The sequence below is a fragment of the Canis lupus genome, chromosome 13 (assembly GCF_003254725.2).
Source record: "Canis lupus dingo isolate Sandy chromosome 13, ASM325472v2, whole genome shotgun sequence".
Classification (NCBI taxonomy): domain Eukaryota; kingdom Metazoa; phylum Chordata; class Mammalia; order Carnivora; family Canidae; genus Canis; species Canis lupus.
The window spans coordinates 48,262,374-48,279,377 of NC_064255.1; the positions used below are offsets into that span (position 1 = coordinate 48,262,374).

The window sequence follows — 17,004 nt, forward strand, 5'->3', positions numbered from 1 at the left end:
CTTTCTACTCTTGCCATCTTTCCTGATGTCAACCTAGTCAGTTGTTTTTCTAAAGTCTCTCAAATTTGGGTTTTTCTCATGTATTTTTATAATTGGACAGAGGTTATGAATTACCGACAAGGATATTATGTGGGTAATATATCTTTCTCAGTGCATGATATTAAGAGTTACTTGATGTCAATATAAATTATTGGTGATGTTAACCTTGGTCACTTCTATAAGATGGGATTTGCCAAAACTACATCGTAGACTTACTATTTCCTCCATTATAATTACTAAATATTTTGGGGGAGATAACTTTCAGATTATGAAAATATCCTGTTTCTATTTAAACTTTCCCACTCATTTCAGCATCTGTCAGCAGAGCTGGCCAATGGGGGATTATTATTCTGGTCTTCCAATGGTGATTTTTTCTTTTTTAAGATTTTATTTATGTGTGTGTGTGTGTGTGTGAGAGAGAGAGAGAGAGAGAGAGAGAGAGAGAGAGAGAGAGGGAGAGAGAGAGAGAATGAGCCAGGGGAAGGGGCAGTGGGAGAGGGAGATGCAGACTCCCTGCTGAGCAGGGAGCCTCATACAAGGCTAGATCCCAGGACCCTGGGATCATGACCTGAGCTGAATGTAGACACTTAACTGACTGAGCCACCCAGGCACACCTGATGGTGATTTTCTTTTTTCTTTATTCTACCTAACATTTATATATTGGAATTTTCAGTGAGGAAGAGGTGTGACTTTCTCTGAATTTGTTCATGTATTATTTATTTATATCAGTATTATGAGTATTTATTTTGTTGTTCAAGTTGTTCTAACACTGGCTATTTTCAGGTCTTTAGTTTGGTTCCTATACCTTTATAAAACAATTTTTCTTTAGCACTTCTTTACTTTCTGGTACAAGATGCTCCAGACTCACATTGTGCTTTCTCAACTCATACTGCAGAATGAAGCAGTTTTCCAAGGAACACTGGTTCCTGTTATTAAAGAATAGCATGTATAAACCAAGAGCTAAGAGCTAGGTGTACTCATTGCTACCAGACTATTGCTGCTTCTAACTCAATTCCCTGTTGTTTTTTTTTTTCCATTTTTATGTTAAAACAAAGCATTCTTGGGGCCAAACCTGCTTGATCAGGATGTATATGTCTTCTTTTTAAATCGCTGGACCTAACTTGCTAATATTTTGTTTAAAAATTTTGTGCCTATGTTCATAAGAGGTATTTTTCTATGACATTGTTTTTAAATTTTTTTTATTTGGCTTTAGTATCAGGATAAGTTGGAAAATATATGCACCTGTTCTAATTTCTAAAATAATTTATTTATGACTGGTAACTAATTGTTTATTAAAGGATAGACATCATCCTAGAAGGAAAACTGTGGCTTTTTTTGGTCTTTTATTGATGTTTTCCACTTTACTTAAATGTAATCTGATGAAGTTCTATTGTATATTATTGAATAGTTTTTTACTTAAGCAAAGTTAAAAATATTCCAGAAAAAAATTTCCATCTTATATAAAGTGAATTGGTTTTAAAATGTTCTTAAATGGGGCACCTGGCTGGCTCAGTTGGTAGACCATGTGACTCTTGATCTCAGGGTTGTGAGTTCAAGCTTCATGTTGGGTATAGAGGTTACTTTAAAAACAAAAACTAGAACTAAAATGTTCTTGGAGCACCTAGGTGGCTCAATCAATTAAGCTTCTGACTTTGGCTCAGGTTATGAACCCAGGGTCCTGGGATTGAGTACCATATCAGGCTCCCTGCTTAGCAGGGAGTTTGCTTCTCCCTTTTCCTCTGTCCCCCACCCCTGCTCATAATCTCTCGAATGTATAAAATCTTTAAAAATAACTAAAATGTTCTAAAAATTAGTTTTTTTCTTTTAAAAATCTATAGGGCTTTTTCTTGTTTCATTCTTCATTCATTTATTCTATTTCTCTATTCAAAAACTCGTAAGTTGCCCAAATAAATCACTGTACCTATATATTTCAATAGCTCTCATATCCTCTTCATCAAATTCATCTTCAGCTTCCTTCAACTGTGCAAGAGTCATTTTTTCATATGGCTTAACTAAAACAAAATACATTTTAGATAATTGAATTATTTAAAAACCATTTTTTTTACTTTATAGAAAAAACAATATATAGATAAATGGAAATAAAGAATATCTTTAATGTTGCAGGTTCTCCAATATATAACTGTATTTTGTGGCTGACTGCTTCAGATTTGTTTAAAGTGAGTCTCCCTCCAAGTTCACAGAATTACCAAGTTACATTTAAAGTAGATGTGAACATCAGTTAGACTCCATAAATTCAGATTTCCCAAGTGCTTGAAAATCTTGACAAATAAAACATATTATATACCTGATCAAAATGGAAGATAACTATGGCATAGAGGAATATGGTAGAGAAAAGGCTCACTAGGTTAGATACCAGGACATTTCAGCTGTTACTAACCAGCTTGTGACATGTGACACATGAATTTAAAATTTTAGGTATTAGCATCCTCATTTCAAAAGTGTAGGTAGGATTTCTAATATCCTTTCTCTCAGTTTATGAAATATATTTTCACTATCATTATCTCCTTCATCCAGCCCACTAACTGCATAACTGTACCCATTGCTTCTTTCTGTAAACGTAAAACCATTTCTTCAATTTCATCTTTTGGTTCTTCTTTTGGAGGAAGAATGCCAAAATCTCTTAAAATTTCATTCCATTCTGTATCTTCATTTGGATCCTATGAAAAAAAATAGAAAATCTATTAATATAGCTGTGCATTTTAATATGTATATGCAAAACTGATATATAATAGCATTTTCAACCACGTAATTGTTCATGAGCTCTATAGATAACTAGATAATTAGTTTCAAAGAATAGAACAAAGTGGCCTACTTTTCCCTCACTTCCCAGCACTAGTGGTAACATACTTTGATAAATAGGATACATCCTCTACCCTCAAAGTTACCGAGATGTTTAATAAAAAATCAATTTGGAACACATATATCAAATATTAATGAAGTAAACTCATAAATCATGGAAAATTCTCTGATGACTATAGAATTCACATCATGCACACAAATACTGTTCCATTTTTCTACATAGGCATTTAAGACCTCCAGGTGAACATGTTTCTCTTTTCAACTATACAGCTTTGAGGGCTCTTACTCTAAGGTTAAATGTTAGAAGAGGCTGGGAAGTTTTCCATAGTTTAAATTATGTCTAATCATAGTTTCTTTCTATGAAAGTTAATCTTGTTTTCTTTGTAACTTAGGATTTGATATTTTATTTGCTGCTTTTCCAGAAGTTGTAATATATTAACTCTTATCTTTCTAGTTTGATGTCCATTTTCACTGATATTTCCTTCCAGGAGAAGAGAGAACTATACATACATGAAGGAATACTGTGGCAAAGTATTTGATGACTTTGAATGATCTCCACATTCTGGTATTCACATCCCTCCATAGCCCTCTCTCCTTGATTATGGGTGGGAACTGTGACATGCTTCTAACCAACAGAACATGGCAAAGATGAAGAAATGTCATTTCTATGATTATACTCCATAATATTGTAGCTTCCGTCTTGCCAGCACTCTTCTCATTGGCTGGCTTTGATAAAGCAAGCTGCCATATTGTGAGGCGCTCTATGGAGAGAACTATGGGAATAACCCGCAATCAGCTAGAAATTGAGGTCTTTAGTCATATAGCCCCCCAAAAACTGAATTCTGCCAAATACCATGTAAGTGAATTTAGAAGTATATTCTTTCTCTGCTGTACCTTCAAATGAGACTGCAGCTTTGGCTAACACTTCCATTGCAACCTTGTGGGAGACTCTGGAGAAGAGGTCCAGCTAAGCAATGACTGGATCCTTGACCCATAAAAAACTCTGAGACAATAAATATGTTGTTTTAAGACAGCATGTTTGTGGTACTTCGTTATGCAACAATAAATAACAAATACAAGTACCATCTTATTTCTCCTCTTCATTCTATTCTTTGGCCAAAGTTTTGTTTTTCTATCCACACTTTGTCTTTTACCAGTCTCCCTATCCATGAGATCTTCCTTTCTATTCTTTCTTTTCAATCCCTATTTTTCTATGTCTTATAACAATAAAAAATCAGTATCAGTAGGAGTTCTGCACTAGTAGACTACACAATTTGAATATAAGCCTTTTGCTGAAAACATCTAGTAAAATTTGAAAGCATTGGAGAATCAACAAGGCAGTGAAGAGAATTATCAGGAGAAGATCTTGGATAAGAAAGAGGCCCAGAGAGGAGTTGTATGTTTGGAGCCTTTCCCTATGGATCAACTATCAATTTTGGAAGAGGGCAAGAAGCTGAGAAATTGAATAAAGCCTCACAGATTTGAGCACAGTGACCAAGGAGAGAAATCACTAAGAGATCATTATATATTTGGAATTTAAGAAAACACTTTGGTTCTTAAAGAAGATTAATGAAATTGATAAATATTTGCCAAGACTAATAATCTACATACATATATTTGAATATCTATAATACAATGTTACAATTTCTGCCTTAAAAAATTATAATATCTTTTAAGGAAATTAAGAGAAAAAATATATTTAGTTTTTAATGTTTATCCATCCCCCACCACAGTGGTACCTTTGTTTAAAGCAAATTCTTCATTAAAGCCAAAATAAGGGGTGCCTGGGTGGTTTAGTCAGTTGGATATCTGCCCGAGGTCCTGGGATCAAGCCCCTGCATCAGGGTCCCTGCTCAATAGGGTTTGTCTTTTTGATATTGAATTTTAAGAGCTCTTTATATATTATGAATATTAATCTTTTGTCAATTATATAATTTACAAATATTTTCTCCCATTTTGTGGTTTGTATTTTTGCTTGATTGATACAGCAATGTCCTCTGATGCATAAAAGTTTTAAGCTTTGGTGAAGTCCAATTTATCTATTTTTAACTTGTTTTGCCTATATTTTTGGTGTCATATCCAAGAAATCATTGCCAATCCTACGTCATGGTGATTTTCCCCTATGTTTTTTTCTAAGTATTCTATAGTTTTAGTTCTTACATCTACGTCTTTGATCCTTTTTCAGTTAATTTTTCTTTATTCATTGGATGTGGATACCCAGTTTTCCCACCACCATTTGTCAAAAGACTATCCTTTCGCTTAAATAGTCTTAGCATGCTTGCTGCAAATCATTTGGTCAGTGTGTAAGGGTTTCTTTCTGGGCTCTCTGTTTTATTCCATTTTTCTTTATTATGTCTGTCTTTCTATCAGTACCACATGGTTTTACTGCTGCTTTGCAATATATTTTGAAATCAGAAATTGGGTCCTCCAATTTTGTTCACCGTTTAAAAGACTTTCAGGTATGTTGGGTCTCCTAAGATTTATATGAATTTTAAGATGGGTTTTTCTATTTTTACCAAAAAATGTCATTGGGGTTTTGGTAGGGATTACACAGAATCTGTAGACTGTTTTAGGAAGTATTGACATATTGACAATTTAAGTCTTCCAATCCACGGACATGGGTTGTTCTCTACTTATTTATGTCTTCTTTAATTTCTTTCAGCAGTATTTTGTAGTTTTCAGTGTACAAGTCTTTTGCCTTTTTGGTTACATTGATTCCTAAGTATCTGATTCTTTTTGATGCAAATATACAGGGAATTGCTTTCTTAATTTTCTTTTGGATTATCCATTGTAGTGTATAAATATGTCTTCATCAATTTTTTTGGCTCACTATTCCCTGCAGATAATTTCAATCTAGTCTTACTTTTTTAAACTAATAAACATAATTGTTTTATAACCTGTTTCTGATCATTCTAACAAAGTCTCCTGTTGGTTCACATTCATAGTGACCTGTTTCCTTGTGTGCTTGGTTACTTTTCATTGATTTCTGTTTCCTATCCTTGGGAACTTATCTAAGGCAATTCTTTGAGCCCTAAGATAAAGACATCTTCCAACACAGAGGATTTTTAAATTTCTTCCTGGCATTTATGGGCACTAAATCTATAACTAATATATATCAAATTTAAGGCTTGCTGGACCCCCGACAATATGCCCTAGGTCGTAATCTATATGAGAGTTGCCTTGGGCCACAACTTCTTGGGGATAGGTATTATTCTTTTTCTTTTTCTCCCCTATTCCACTAGCATCAAGACACCCTTCCCTGAATTCCCCTAGACATGAAATTATCTTTTGTTCCTACTAACTTTCCATCGTTTGGTGGACCATACCCCTTTGGTTCCTTTCACCCTGTGATTATACCCAGGACCAAAACACAGACTGCTAATGCCTTCAGGGTAACAGTGGCTTTGGAATTGTGGAAATCCATTTGTGTGGTTTTCCAATTTCCCTTCAAATTTGGTCTCATAGTTTCTTACTATCAAGTCATCCCTTTGATGCTTTTAAAGAAATGTGTTTTACATGTTAGCCAGCATTTTTACTTGTATGAAGCAGGAGAGTAGTTCACTATCTCAGAAATCCAGCACTACCTTTTTTAAAAAACTCCTTCTGCACTTGACATCCCCTACCATCTTCTCTTTTCTCCTCCATAGTTAAACTTCTTGACACAATTGTCTACCTAAGCTGTAAGTACTCCCACCTCCCATTAACTCTTCAATCCACTCCCAAGTTGCTTCCAATACTTTCAAAAATGTTCTAGCTAATGTCACCTATGAGCTCCATGTTGTTCATTTCAGTGGATATTCATTGTATTTGATCTCTTAAGCAGAATGGGAGAGACTTTGTCATTCTTTCTTGCTAAAATGGTCCTTCTTGATATTCATGATACCACATTCTTATGGTTTTATTTATACCTTCTCTGTTCTTCCTTAACTGATGTAGGAGTTCATTGCAATGGAATATAACAGTAAATGCTCTACAGTCTATGCTTTCCTTCATTTTTAGAAATTACTATGAAATTTTATCTACTAGAAATAGGTACCAAGATCTATTTGTTAAAACTATTATGGCATTTATCATGCCACAAATAGTTACCACTCTCTCTCCCTCATAGTAAGCTCTTTTAGAAGAAATTGGTAACTAAACATAAACACTGAATAAACTGGCTGTTGAATAAATCAATGAATAAATGAACAAAGGTTAATGTGCCGTTAACTTCACTCTCAATTATATTTTGACCTATTTCTTAAAGAGGAGGCATAAATCCAGACAAATTTGCAATGTTTTTACAGATGGGAGAAAATGTATTTGCTAGGAATCTATAATTGACACACAAAGACTATCCATTAAAAATTACATGTGATTTATATTCAAAATATCCTAGTAAATTATACAGTATATACAGTAAAAAATAAATATGTAAAACAAGAAAAAAATCACAGTTTTCATTTGGGGGAGCAGGGGGAAAGCAGCAGTTTCTGAAAGTCAGAAAGTGAGAATTTTACTCTGATAAAAGAAGAAACAGAGGCACAGGCTTCCGGCTAGTAAGGAAGCTTTAGACAGAGGAGCAGCCCTCTAAGGAACACCTGGAAGTCTAGCTGAGCTTTTGCAGTCAGGTGGGAAAAACTCCAGGGACAGCTGGTCTCTCTCAAGACAGATGCAGCTCCTGGGTGTCCGTTCTGATATTTTTTTAATTTTTTATTTTATTATTATTTTTTAAAGCAGGAGAGCAGAATACTGCAATTGAATGACACCCGGGCTACCGTCGCTGGCCTGTTTCTCAAGTCAGAAGTAGGGCAGCAGAAGGCTTCCAGGGCGCAGGTGTGAAACCCGGCCCTCGACCCTCCGAACGCTCCCCCAGGCCCAGCCGAAGTCTTGCGTGTGGATTTGGTGTTCTCGGGGGGCTCAAGTCGGACAGCCCCAAACCTCACGGAGCCGCACGCAACACTGAGCTCGTACGAGAACAAATGTGGGCTGCGCACCCCCTGGGTGCCCCCCACTCCAGGCCCAGCCGGCGGTTCCCCAGGCTGCCCACCTGCATGGTGCTCCCCTTCGCCCTCGCGAGCCAGCGTCGTCCAGCGGCCGGGGGAGGACGCCTCACCCGCACCCCGAAGTCGGCTTCCAGGGGGAGGCGAGCGGGCCGCGGGCCCAGCGGTTTCCACCGCCCGCGGGGAGCGCGAGGGGCGAACCCGGCCTCGGCCCCCGCACCTGGCGCGGCGCTGTTGCCAGGCAACGTGAAGGCGCGGCCCGGGGGTTGCTGCGGTGCGGCCGCCGCCCGCCGTCCCTTCTAGGGGGTGCCGCACCTGTCGGCGCCCGGGGCAGGTGCTCCTGTTCCGCCAGCCTTCCCTCCTGTCAGCACGTTGTTTCAGAGCCTCCGGCACCCTTCGACCCCTGAGTCCTGTCTTCACCGAGAAATAACAAAATCCAGGGGAGAGAGCCCTCCAGGGGTGGGATGCTTTTTTCTCTTTCTTTCTTTAAGATTGATTTATTTATTTATTTATTTATTTATTTATTTATTTATTTATTTATTTATTCATTCATTCATTCATTCATTCATTCATTCATTCATTCAATTTTATTTATTTATTCATGAGAGACATGGAGAGAGGGGCAGGCTCCCTGTGGGGAGCCCGGTGGGGGACTCGATCCCAGGACCCCAGGATCACGCCCTGAGCCAAAGGCAGACCCTCAACCGCTGAGCCACCCAGGTGCCCCTAAGATCTTTAATATATTGGTTCACTTTGAGGTACATTACTTATCAGCGTCCTTGAATTCTCAGGTAATTAAACAAATATTTATAGTCAAAAAAATATTTACAGTCTCCTTAAACTATTGTGTCACATAAAAATATCTAAAAAGGCCTCCCTCTCTTTTTTTGTCCCAATGTGAGATGGGATCCCAATACCCGGATCCCAACACCCAGGGATCAGGATTTGAGTCAAAGGCAGACACTCAACCACTGAGCCATCCAGGTGTCCCCAGAGGATGGCTTCTTAACCTGGAGCCCATAGCCTATATTTGGATGGATTTTAGGGAATCTCCCACCCAAAACTCCCCAGTTGTACACGTGTTGTAGGTGTACATTTGTTGGTTGGGGGTTTAGGACAGAGCTTTCATCAGATTGTCAAAAAGTGCTCCACCCCCATCTTAAAAACCCACTGCCTTAGAAGATAAGAGCTCTGGCTTTAGATAGGAAACCTAGACAGTCCGGTTCCTTGGTGGTTAGGTTAAGGAAAGGATGTTTACTGGGAGCTTGCCAGGAACTTGAAGAAAACATTTGATATTATCACCAAGTAAGGTTATACATGGTCACAGAGATATACTGATAGGATTTGGAAAAGAAGAAAAAAAATGTTTTTAGTGATACAATTTTATTTATTTTTTAAAGGTTTTATTTCAGAAAGAGAGAGTGTGCAAGCATGAGCAGGGGGAGGGGCAGAGGGAGAAGCAGCACCCCCCCCCCAGCAGGGAGCCTGATGGGAGGCTTGATCCAAGGGCCCAGAGATCATGACCTGAGCCAAAGGCAGATACTTAATTAATTGACTGAACCACCCAGGTGTCCCAAGTGACACAATTTTAAACTTGGGTTCAGTGTTGGACCACTTCATGTGTAATGCCCATTTAATATTTAATACAAATCTTGTACTCCTGGCAACCTATATATTTTATTGTGTTGGTATATAGAATATGAACTAACTTACTAAATATAAAATATTTTTAAACATCCCACAATTTTTGTAACCATGTTTTGGTCGTTTTTTCTTCTTCTCCTCCTCCTCCCCCTCCTCCTCCTTCTCCTCCTCCTCCTGCCCCTCCCCCTCCCTCTTCTTCTTCTTCTTCTTCTTCTTCTTTTCTTCTTCTTCTTCTTCTTCTTCTTCTTCTTCTTCTTCTTCTTCTTCTTCTTCTTCTTCTTCTTCTTTTTAATATCCTGGGAACCTTGAAAAATGTACATGACCTAAGACTCTCTGTATTTCTGAGAAGCCCTGGAAATTACTTCTTAAATTAATATTTGACTCCTTTTTATTTTGACAATCTAAAACCTAAGCTAGTTGAATTACTACTGTGTGTAGCACTAGCTAATGTTGCCCTATGTATTTGTGGCTTTAGAGCAGAAGGCCCTCAATCCTCTCAAGCCCCCCATCTTTCAAAGCAATTCATTTTTTAAATAATGTATTTTTTTTGGTCTTCTTCTGTTCTTTCTTATGTTCTTTGTGCAGGTTGACAAGAAGTGAAATTAAGGGATTTTATTAGTAAAAGGCATAATTTAAGCTATAATTTTTAGTTGGCATCAGTAAGATAAAGCTTTGTGAGGTACTCTACCCTGAAGAATTTAAGACCCAAACCTACTCATTCTAGAGCCAACCTCCTCTAATCAGCCAGCCTGCTTGCTGGTGGAGATTATCCAGGAAGGGCATCAGAAGGGAAAAACGCCGGGGAACCTGAAGGGAGATGATCTCAGTATCCATCTGAGATTAATTCTGTGTCCAATAAACACTGATTTGATGTAAAAAGTTTTCCAAGTGTGTTCGTGAGATTTTCTTTCTGGTAATGGACGAGACTAGTTGCCTTTCAGATGTTGTTCAGTGAAACGACTTATTTTAAGATAAATTGAACACTTCTAGTTGGTAGAAAAAGCTAACCCCTTGATATGTTTGTAGCAGTTGGACATGTCTTTTATGGTAGATAAATCAGAACTTGCTTATTGGACTATTTGGATGGATCATGGCTGAAGGTAGTTAGCTCCTGGACACTATGGTATTCATAAGTGCTGGTGATTTGTCATTGATGAAATCCAAATAGGGTGAACTAAAATATTTTTATTAAAGTCACTCAGAAGAGAGTTGAGTTTTAATAAACTATTTTAGTTAGACTTTGAAGCATGTGTGTCAGTATGGTTGATCCTGAACAACACAGGGGTTAAGGGGATCCCCTACACAGTCAAAATTTCCCAAACTTAACTGCTAATAGCCCATGATTGATCAGAAGCCTTACCAATAACATAGTTGATGAGCACATATTTTGTATTTTATGTGTGTTATATGCTGTATTCTTACAATAAGGTAAGCTAAAAAGAATAAAATGTTATTTAAAAAATAACAAGAAGAAATAAAGGTGCCTGGGTGGCTCAGTCAGTTGAGTGTTCCTTCAATTCTTGATTTTGGCTCAGGTCATGATCTTGTGGTTATGGGTTTGAGCCCCAACTTGGGCTCCCTACTCAGCAGGGAGTCTGCTTGAGATTCTCTCTCCCTCTGCCCCTGTCCCTGATTGTGTGTGTGTGTGCTCTCTCTCTGAAAATACATAAATAACATAAATAAAATCTTTTTAAAAATAAGAGAAAATACATTTACAGTGTTGTACTGTATTTTTTGAAAAAAGTTCATGTATAAGTGAATCTTGCAGTTCAAACCTGTGTTGTTCAAGGGTCAACTGTATTGTCGAAAGCTACAGGGATCTAAGGAACATCATTATTTACAGCTTTATTACATAAGAAAAAATATTTTAAGATGTTTTTAAAACCGTCAACAAATTAAGCATTTATAATCTCAACCGGCTTTTATTGGGAATGTTTACAACACATGGATTCTCAAACATGGTAAGTTTAGCAAGGATTGTTTCTGAGAAGAAAAGAGAATGTCAACATTTTGCATTCTCTGGTGCCGCTTCTGCAGAAAATAGTTGGTATCCTGTATAAAAAGAAAAATTAAAGTTAGAGTCAAGTGTAAGTAAGTATGTGAAGGTTCATATGCAATGTTGGTATATAGACATTCCTATAAATATTTCTCCATGTATGATAAAACTGACATCAGAGATATTTCTCAGCTATTCTTCAGTCTGTATATTTTCAGCTATTCATCTCTCCCCGATAGAACACTTATTTTATATGTCCATATTTTCCAAAATTTTACAGTATTTAACTATATAAAAGTGGTTTCCTAGAATTCATTGATGCCAATAAGATCTATGAATAAAATATTTCAAAAGTTGCGGTTACTCCTCATGTATTTATTTCCTTTTATATCTGCAATTAAATCATCCTATTTTATGTCTAACCATTTTCCAAGTAAATATAAGTCATCAGGACAGAGTAAGACCTCAGATAATAAGATGAGAAAAACAAAGAAAAAAATGATTATTGAACCATTTCACTATTGACAAAATAAAATGAAATCCTGAGTGAGTTAGTCTGTGTAAGCCTCAATCTTGAAAACAATCCAAATAAAGATATTTCCCTCAATCAGAAAGAAAGTTTTACTAAATTAACAAAGTCACAGATTAAATTCCATTTCACATTTGTGAGCACTCTACCACTTGGTTTGGTGTTACAAGCACAGGCATTTTTTTCATCTAGTGTTAAGCTGTTTTTTGTCCACTTTTGTAAATGTCTCTACATTTGTAATAGTATAAAAGATAGCTTCTTTTCCATTGTCCTTCTGTTCTTTTTTTTTTTTTTTTTTTTTATGATAGTCACACAGAGAGAGAGAGAGAGAAGCAGAGACATAGGCAGAGGGAGAAGCAGGCTCCATGCACCGGGAGCCCGACGTGGGATTTGATCCCGGGTCTCCAGGATCACGCCCCAGGCCAAAGGCAGGCGCCAAACCGCTGCGCCACCCAGGGATCCCTGTCCTTCTGTTCTTAGTTCCTCCTAATGTTGAACCATCCTGAGCTGTTGGAACAAACTTCACTTCTATGGAGTTATGTAATTTTAAAAATATGCTGCTGAATACAATTTATTATTTCTTTAACATCTTTGCATTGATATTTATAAACAGAATTGACCTACAGTTTCCTTTCTTATATCACTTTTATAAGGTTTTGGTATTAGTATTTTCTGGCTTCATAAAAAATACTTTGAGATTTTCTTCCATCTCTGAACTGTAAAAATTCAGTCTATTGGTCTAGTACTTTTGCGGGGGGGTTCTAGGTAATGTTTTCCTTTTTTTTTTCCCCCATGGCCATTATTCTATTCAGAGGATTTTTTTTTAAATTTCTTCTGATGTCCATTTTGGTAGTACCTACTTTACTAGACAATCCTCCATTTTATCCAGATTTTCAAACTGATAAACACAGAGATTGCAAAGTACTGTCTTAGGATTTCCATTTTTTCTATATCTGTTTTAATTTCCTTATTTTCATTTGTATGCTTATATATTTTTATGTTTAAATATATGTATTCAAACATATATATGTGTGTTTGTATATCTCTTTTTTTCTTAATTAGGGAAGGCTAATTATGTTATTTTATTTTATTTTCCATTATCCTTTTGTTCTCAGTTCCTCCTAATGTTGAACCATTTATTTATTATCTCTTTATTTGCTAGCTTTGTATAATTTTTGGTATTTTCTTCATTAGTTAGAAATAGTGCTCTTTGATTTTTGTTTCTATGAGAAAATGCTAAGAATTTTAATATTCTTAAGCTAACTATGTATTTAAGGGTTAAGGTAGTGATATGAAAAAAATCTACAAAAATATGTTAAGCATAGAGTCTGCATTTATGATCATATAACATTAATAGAATATATTAGATTTATCAATCTGCATTTGGGGTTCTAGACATATATTTCAAAATTCACAGCCCAATAAGATATCAGGATTAACATATTATTAAATATGTAGGGCCAGCCATACATCTACTATATCTCCAGCCTTGCTGTGGAAACTCTGTGAGTCCCAAAGTAGAAGTCATGTTCTCATATCTTCCCACATTTTCTTAGTTCTTTAGAAGTGGTAAACCACAGCTCTTATAAGGAATCTTCAAATACAGGTTACTGGGATCCCTGGGTGGCGCAGCGGTTTGGCCCCTGCCTTTGGCCCAGGGCGCGATCCTGGAGACCCGGAATCGAGTCCCACATCAGGCTCCCGGTGCATGGAGCCTGCTTCTCCCTCTGCCTATGTCTCTGCCTCTCTCTCTCTCTCTGTGACTATCGTAAATAAATAAAAAAATAAACAAATACAGGTTACTTGGGAGGCAGAAATACATTCAATCTGTAAGTTCTGGCCCATTATTTGTGGACACTGATTACCACGAGAAGGACACAATCCCTGACATATTACTTGCACAATAAATGATAAGGCAGGCCAATGTCTATAAAACCAATGGGACTCTTGTGGCATAGTCTGAGGAACACATGACATGGGCAAGGCAAATCTGGCTCTAAAATACTGATGTTTTCCATCATATAAGTCCCCCACTGCCCCTATAATGGTAATATGTATAGACAATATTAATGTACACAGGCAATCAAGTGATAGGAATATACTGAGCTTAGTTTAATTTGTGAATATCTGAAAATGACAGAAATTTTCAAACTGGATTGAATTGGGAAGTACATACCATTTTAAATGTAACCTTCTGACCTCCTTCCATTGCGTGGCTAGAAAATAACAAATAAGAAATAAATCAGGATTAATGAAATTAATTTTCATACAAAGCAACCTAATGATTTCGATGGGAGTTATTATTTCTTCTTTTATCTAGTTTTGCTCTTTCATCCATTCTCCAACTTGTTGTTAGAATTAGTTTCCAAAATGCAAATCTTAACATAGGGCTCTTCCTAGCCAAACAATAAAGTTGAAATTCCTCAGTTAACTATTTCACTGGCTAATTCCTGCTGATTTTTCAACCCTTAAAACCTTCTCTGGACCTCTTCCACTCTCTGGCCTGAGCTCAGTGCCTTTCTTTTAGAAACCACAGCCCCTGGTTTGAGGGTGTATGTAACACAGTATTTTGTATTTGTTTATTTATGTTTTCTGCTTTAAGCTGTGAACTCTTAGAGCCTAAGAATGGAATCCTATCTATCTGTATACTTCTAGCCTTTGCAACACTGCCCAGCACCCCATAGAGATTTAAAAAAATAGTTGCTAAATGAATGAATAAAAAATTTCTGGTAATATAGTACGGATACAAACATTTTAGAAAGTGAGGCTGCTTAGAAAGAAACACATTTCATACACAATTTGGACATACAAAATGCGAAATGTAATTACAAAGTTTTGTCTACTTACAGCCTCTAGTATAGTTGATTCTTTTCCTTTTAAAAACTTATGAAAATAGTCATAATTCTTCCAGTCTCCTGAAGCAAATATTTAGTAAATGATTCTTTGGAACTTAAAGAGTAATGCATCTTTAAGACATTCATTACCTGCACATGAAATTTCATAGAACTAAAGTGTTTACTAGGTGAATGTCATTTGGGGCATTTACAAACATGAGTGGATTAGAGAAAAGGTCAGAGATACCGTAATATTAAAACAATACGGTGGATGAAGAAGTGAATCTCTGACTCTATATCTATAAACAAACTTAAATATGTACAAACAAACTTAAAAACTTCATGTACATAAATGCACAGAGTATTTTTCAATTTTAACGTTGAGAGATTTTTAAAAATACAGGACTTGCATACCCTGAACAAAAACTGTCTTCGAACTTGGCTTGCGATAGGACCTTGGAATTCTTCCTGGAAGAGAAAATGAAGCCATTGCAAATCAACTAACAGTAAAAATAAGTGCAAATTCTTAGTGAATTCTTAGAGAAGCTCCAAGATTTTCAACTACCATAATTAAACAAGGAAGGAAAAAAAAAAAAAAACAAGGAAGGAATCAAGGACTTGAGTATACAATTCCCATCAATGAGTAATCTTTGAATGTATACTTGAGGAATTTTCACCCAGGAGTATCACCAGAATGTTGTATTTTAAAATAATTTCCTAGGGGCATCTGGCTAGCTCAGTCGGTGGAGAATGCAACTCTTGATCTCAGAGTCATTGAGTTTGAGTGCCATTTTGGGGGTAGAGATTACTTAAAATTTTTTTAAATAAAATAATAAAATAATTTCCTTATCAACATTAACAGCATCTAGGAAGTTTGTCAGTTGTATGTATATTCATTAGTAAGTAGAATGAAAACAACAGTTCATAGATTAACTAGACTTAAAATCTCCTCTCAGCATTTTGTTACAATGAAATAGTTTCTTTAAAATACATATTGTATGTGCTAACACACAAACAGGGAAAAATATAGAATTGTGTCAGAGCTAAGATACACTATATTTCTATAGGAATCGAAATTGAAATTGAAGGACAACTTTGGTAACCTATATTTATTCAATGAGACTTGAGTTGATATTCCCAATATAATCATATTCACAGAAATGATAATGAAAAAAAATGCCAAATAAGAACAAACCAATTTTTCATAGTAGGTATATTTTGAAGTGCTTCTTTTCTTGTAAAATATTTCATTTTAAATAATGGAAAAGATTTAACGTTTTATGGTTTCCATAAAATAGGTTCTTGTAGTTTCCTATTTTCAACAACTACTCCTTATAGAAATATCAGAATGGCAATCACTATGAAATTTGTCATTAAGGCCTTTTAAAATTATTCCATAAGTATAATCGTATTTTTTTAATTCTAAGAATTGGCTCTGACATCCATTAAAATTCTGAAATCCCATATTAATTTGGAGTGCCTGGTTGGCTCAGTTGGAAGACTATGTGACTCCTGATCTCAGGGTCATGAGTTCAAGCCTCACATTGGGTATAGAGATTATCTAAATAAACAAATAAACCTAAAAAAAAAAAACCCTTTGAAATCTTTGCCTTACAACAAACATATCTTAAATTCTCAATATTTTGTATCTACTTCTCATCTGACTACAAATACAGTCCCCAAATTACTTAATATTTTGTTCTTAATTATTTTAAAGATTTTATTTATTTATTTGAGATAAAGTGAGCAAAAGTGAGAGACAAAGAGAGCACAAGCAGGGGGAGGGGGGCAGAGGGAGAGGGGGAAACAGGCTCTCCACTGAGCAGAGAGCCCAATGCAGGGCTCACTCCCAGGACCCCAGGATCATGACCTGAGCTGAAGGCAGACACTTAACCGACTGAGCCCCTATTTAATATTTTAAAATGTACACATGGACACTATATATTTCTATGCTTATGTAAGAAAAGTTATGTGTGTTATATTAAACAGAAAAAAAAAGGGCAGGGAAAAATGTAACTTAAATAATGTCAAATTTTAAAACTTATAAGCCCTAAACATACAGATCCTTTTAGCCTTATTGGAGAAAGAATTTGGGAAGTAGAGATAAAAAAGATGTGGGAATGGAAGTAAGGAATGTCTAGCAAACAACATTTAAGAAAA

The 17,004-nt window shown here is 36.2% G+C and overlaps 2 protein-coding genes across 2 annotated transcripts in view; both read right to left on the bottom strand.

The window, feature by feature from the left end:
* PDCL2 (phosducin like 2) overlaps positions 1 to 8,069 on the bottom strand; it is a 29,559-nt gene extending 21,490 nt beyond the window's left edge. Inside the window, exons 1-3 of the mRNA XM_025435719.3 lie at positions 7,889 to 8,069; positions 2,597 to 2,717; positions 1,961 to 2,051 (exon numbers count right to left, since the gene is read on the bottom strand). Coding sequence (XP_025291504.1) covers positions 1,961 to 2,051; positions 2,597 to 2,717; positions 7,889 to 7,894 — 218 coding nt within the window. The 5' untranslated portion in view covers positions 7,895 to 8,069. The remainder of the gene's footprint in view (positions 1 to 1,960; positions 2,052 to 2,596; positions 2,718 to 7,888) is intronic.
* A 3,318-nt stretch (positions 8,070 to 11,387) lies between these two features.
* NMU (neuromedin U) overlaps positions 11,388 to 17,004 on the bottom strand; it is a 29,971-nt gene continuing 24,354 nt past the window's right edge. Inside the window, exons 9-11 of the mRNA XM_049093077.1 lie at positions 15,259 to 15,312; positions 14,187 to 14,226; positions 11,388 to 11,537 (exon numbers count right to left, since the gene is read on the bottom strand). Coding sequence (XP_048949034.1) covers positions 14,191 to 14,226; positions 15,259 to 15,312 — 90 coding nt within the window. The 3' untranslated portion in view covers positions 11,388 to 11,537; positions 14,187 to 14,190. The remainder of the gene's footprint in view (positions 11,538 to 14,186; positions 14,227 to 15,258; positions 15,313 to 17,004) is intronic.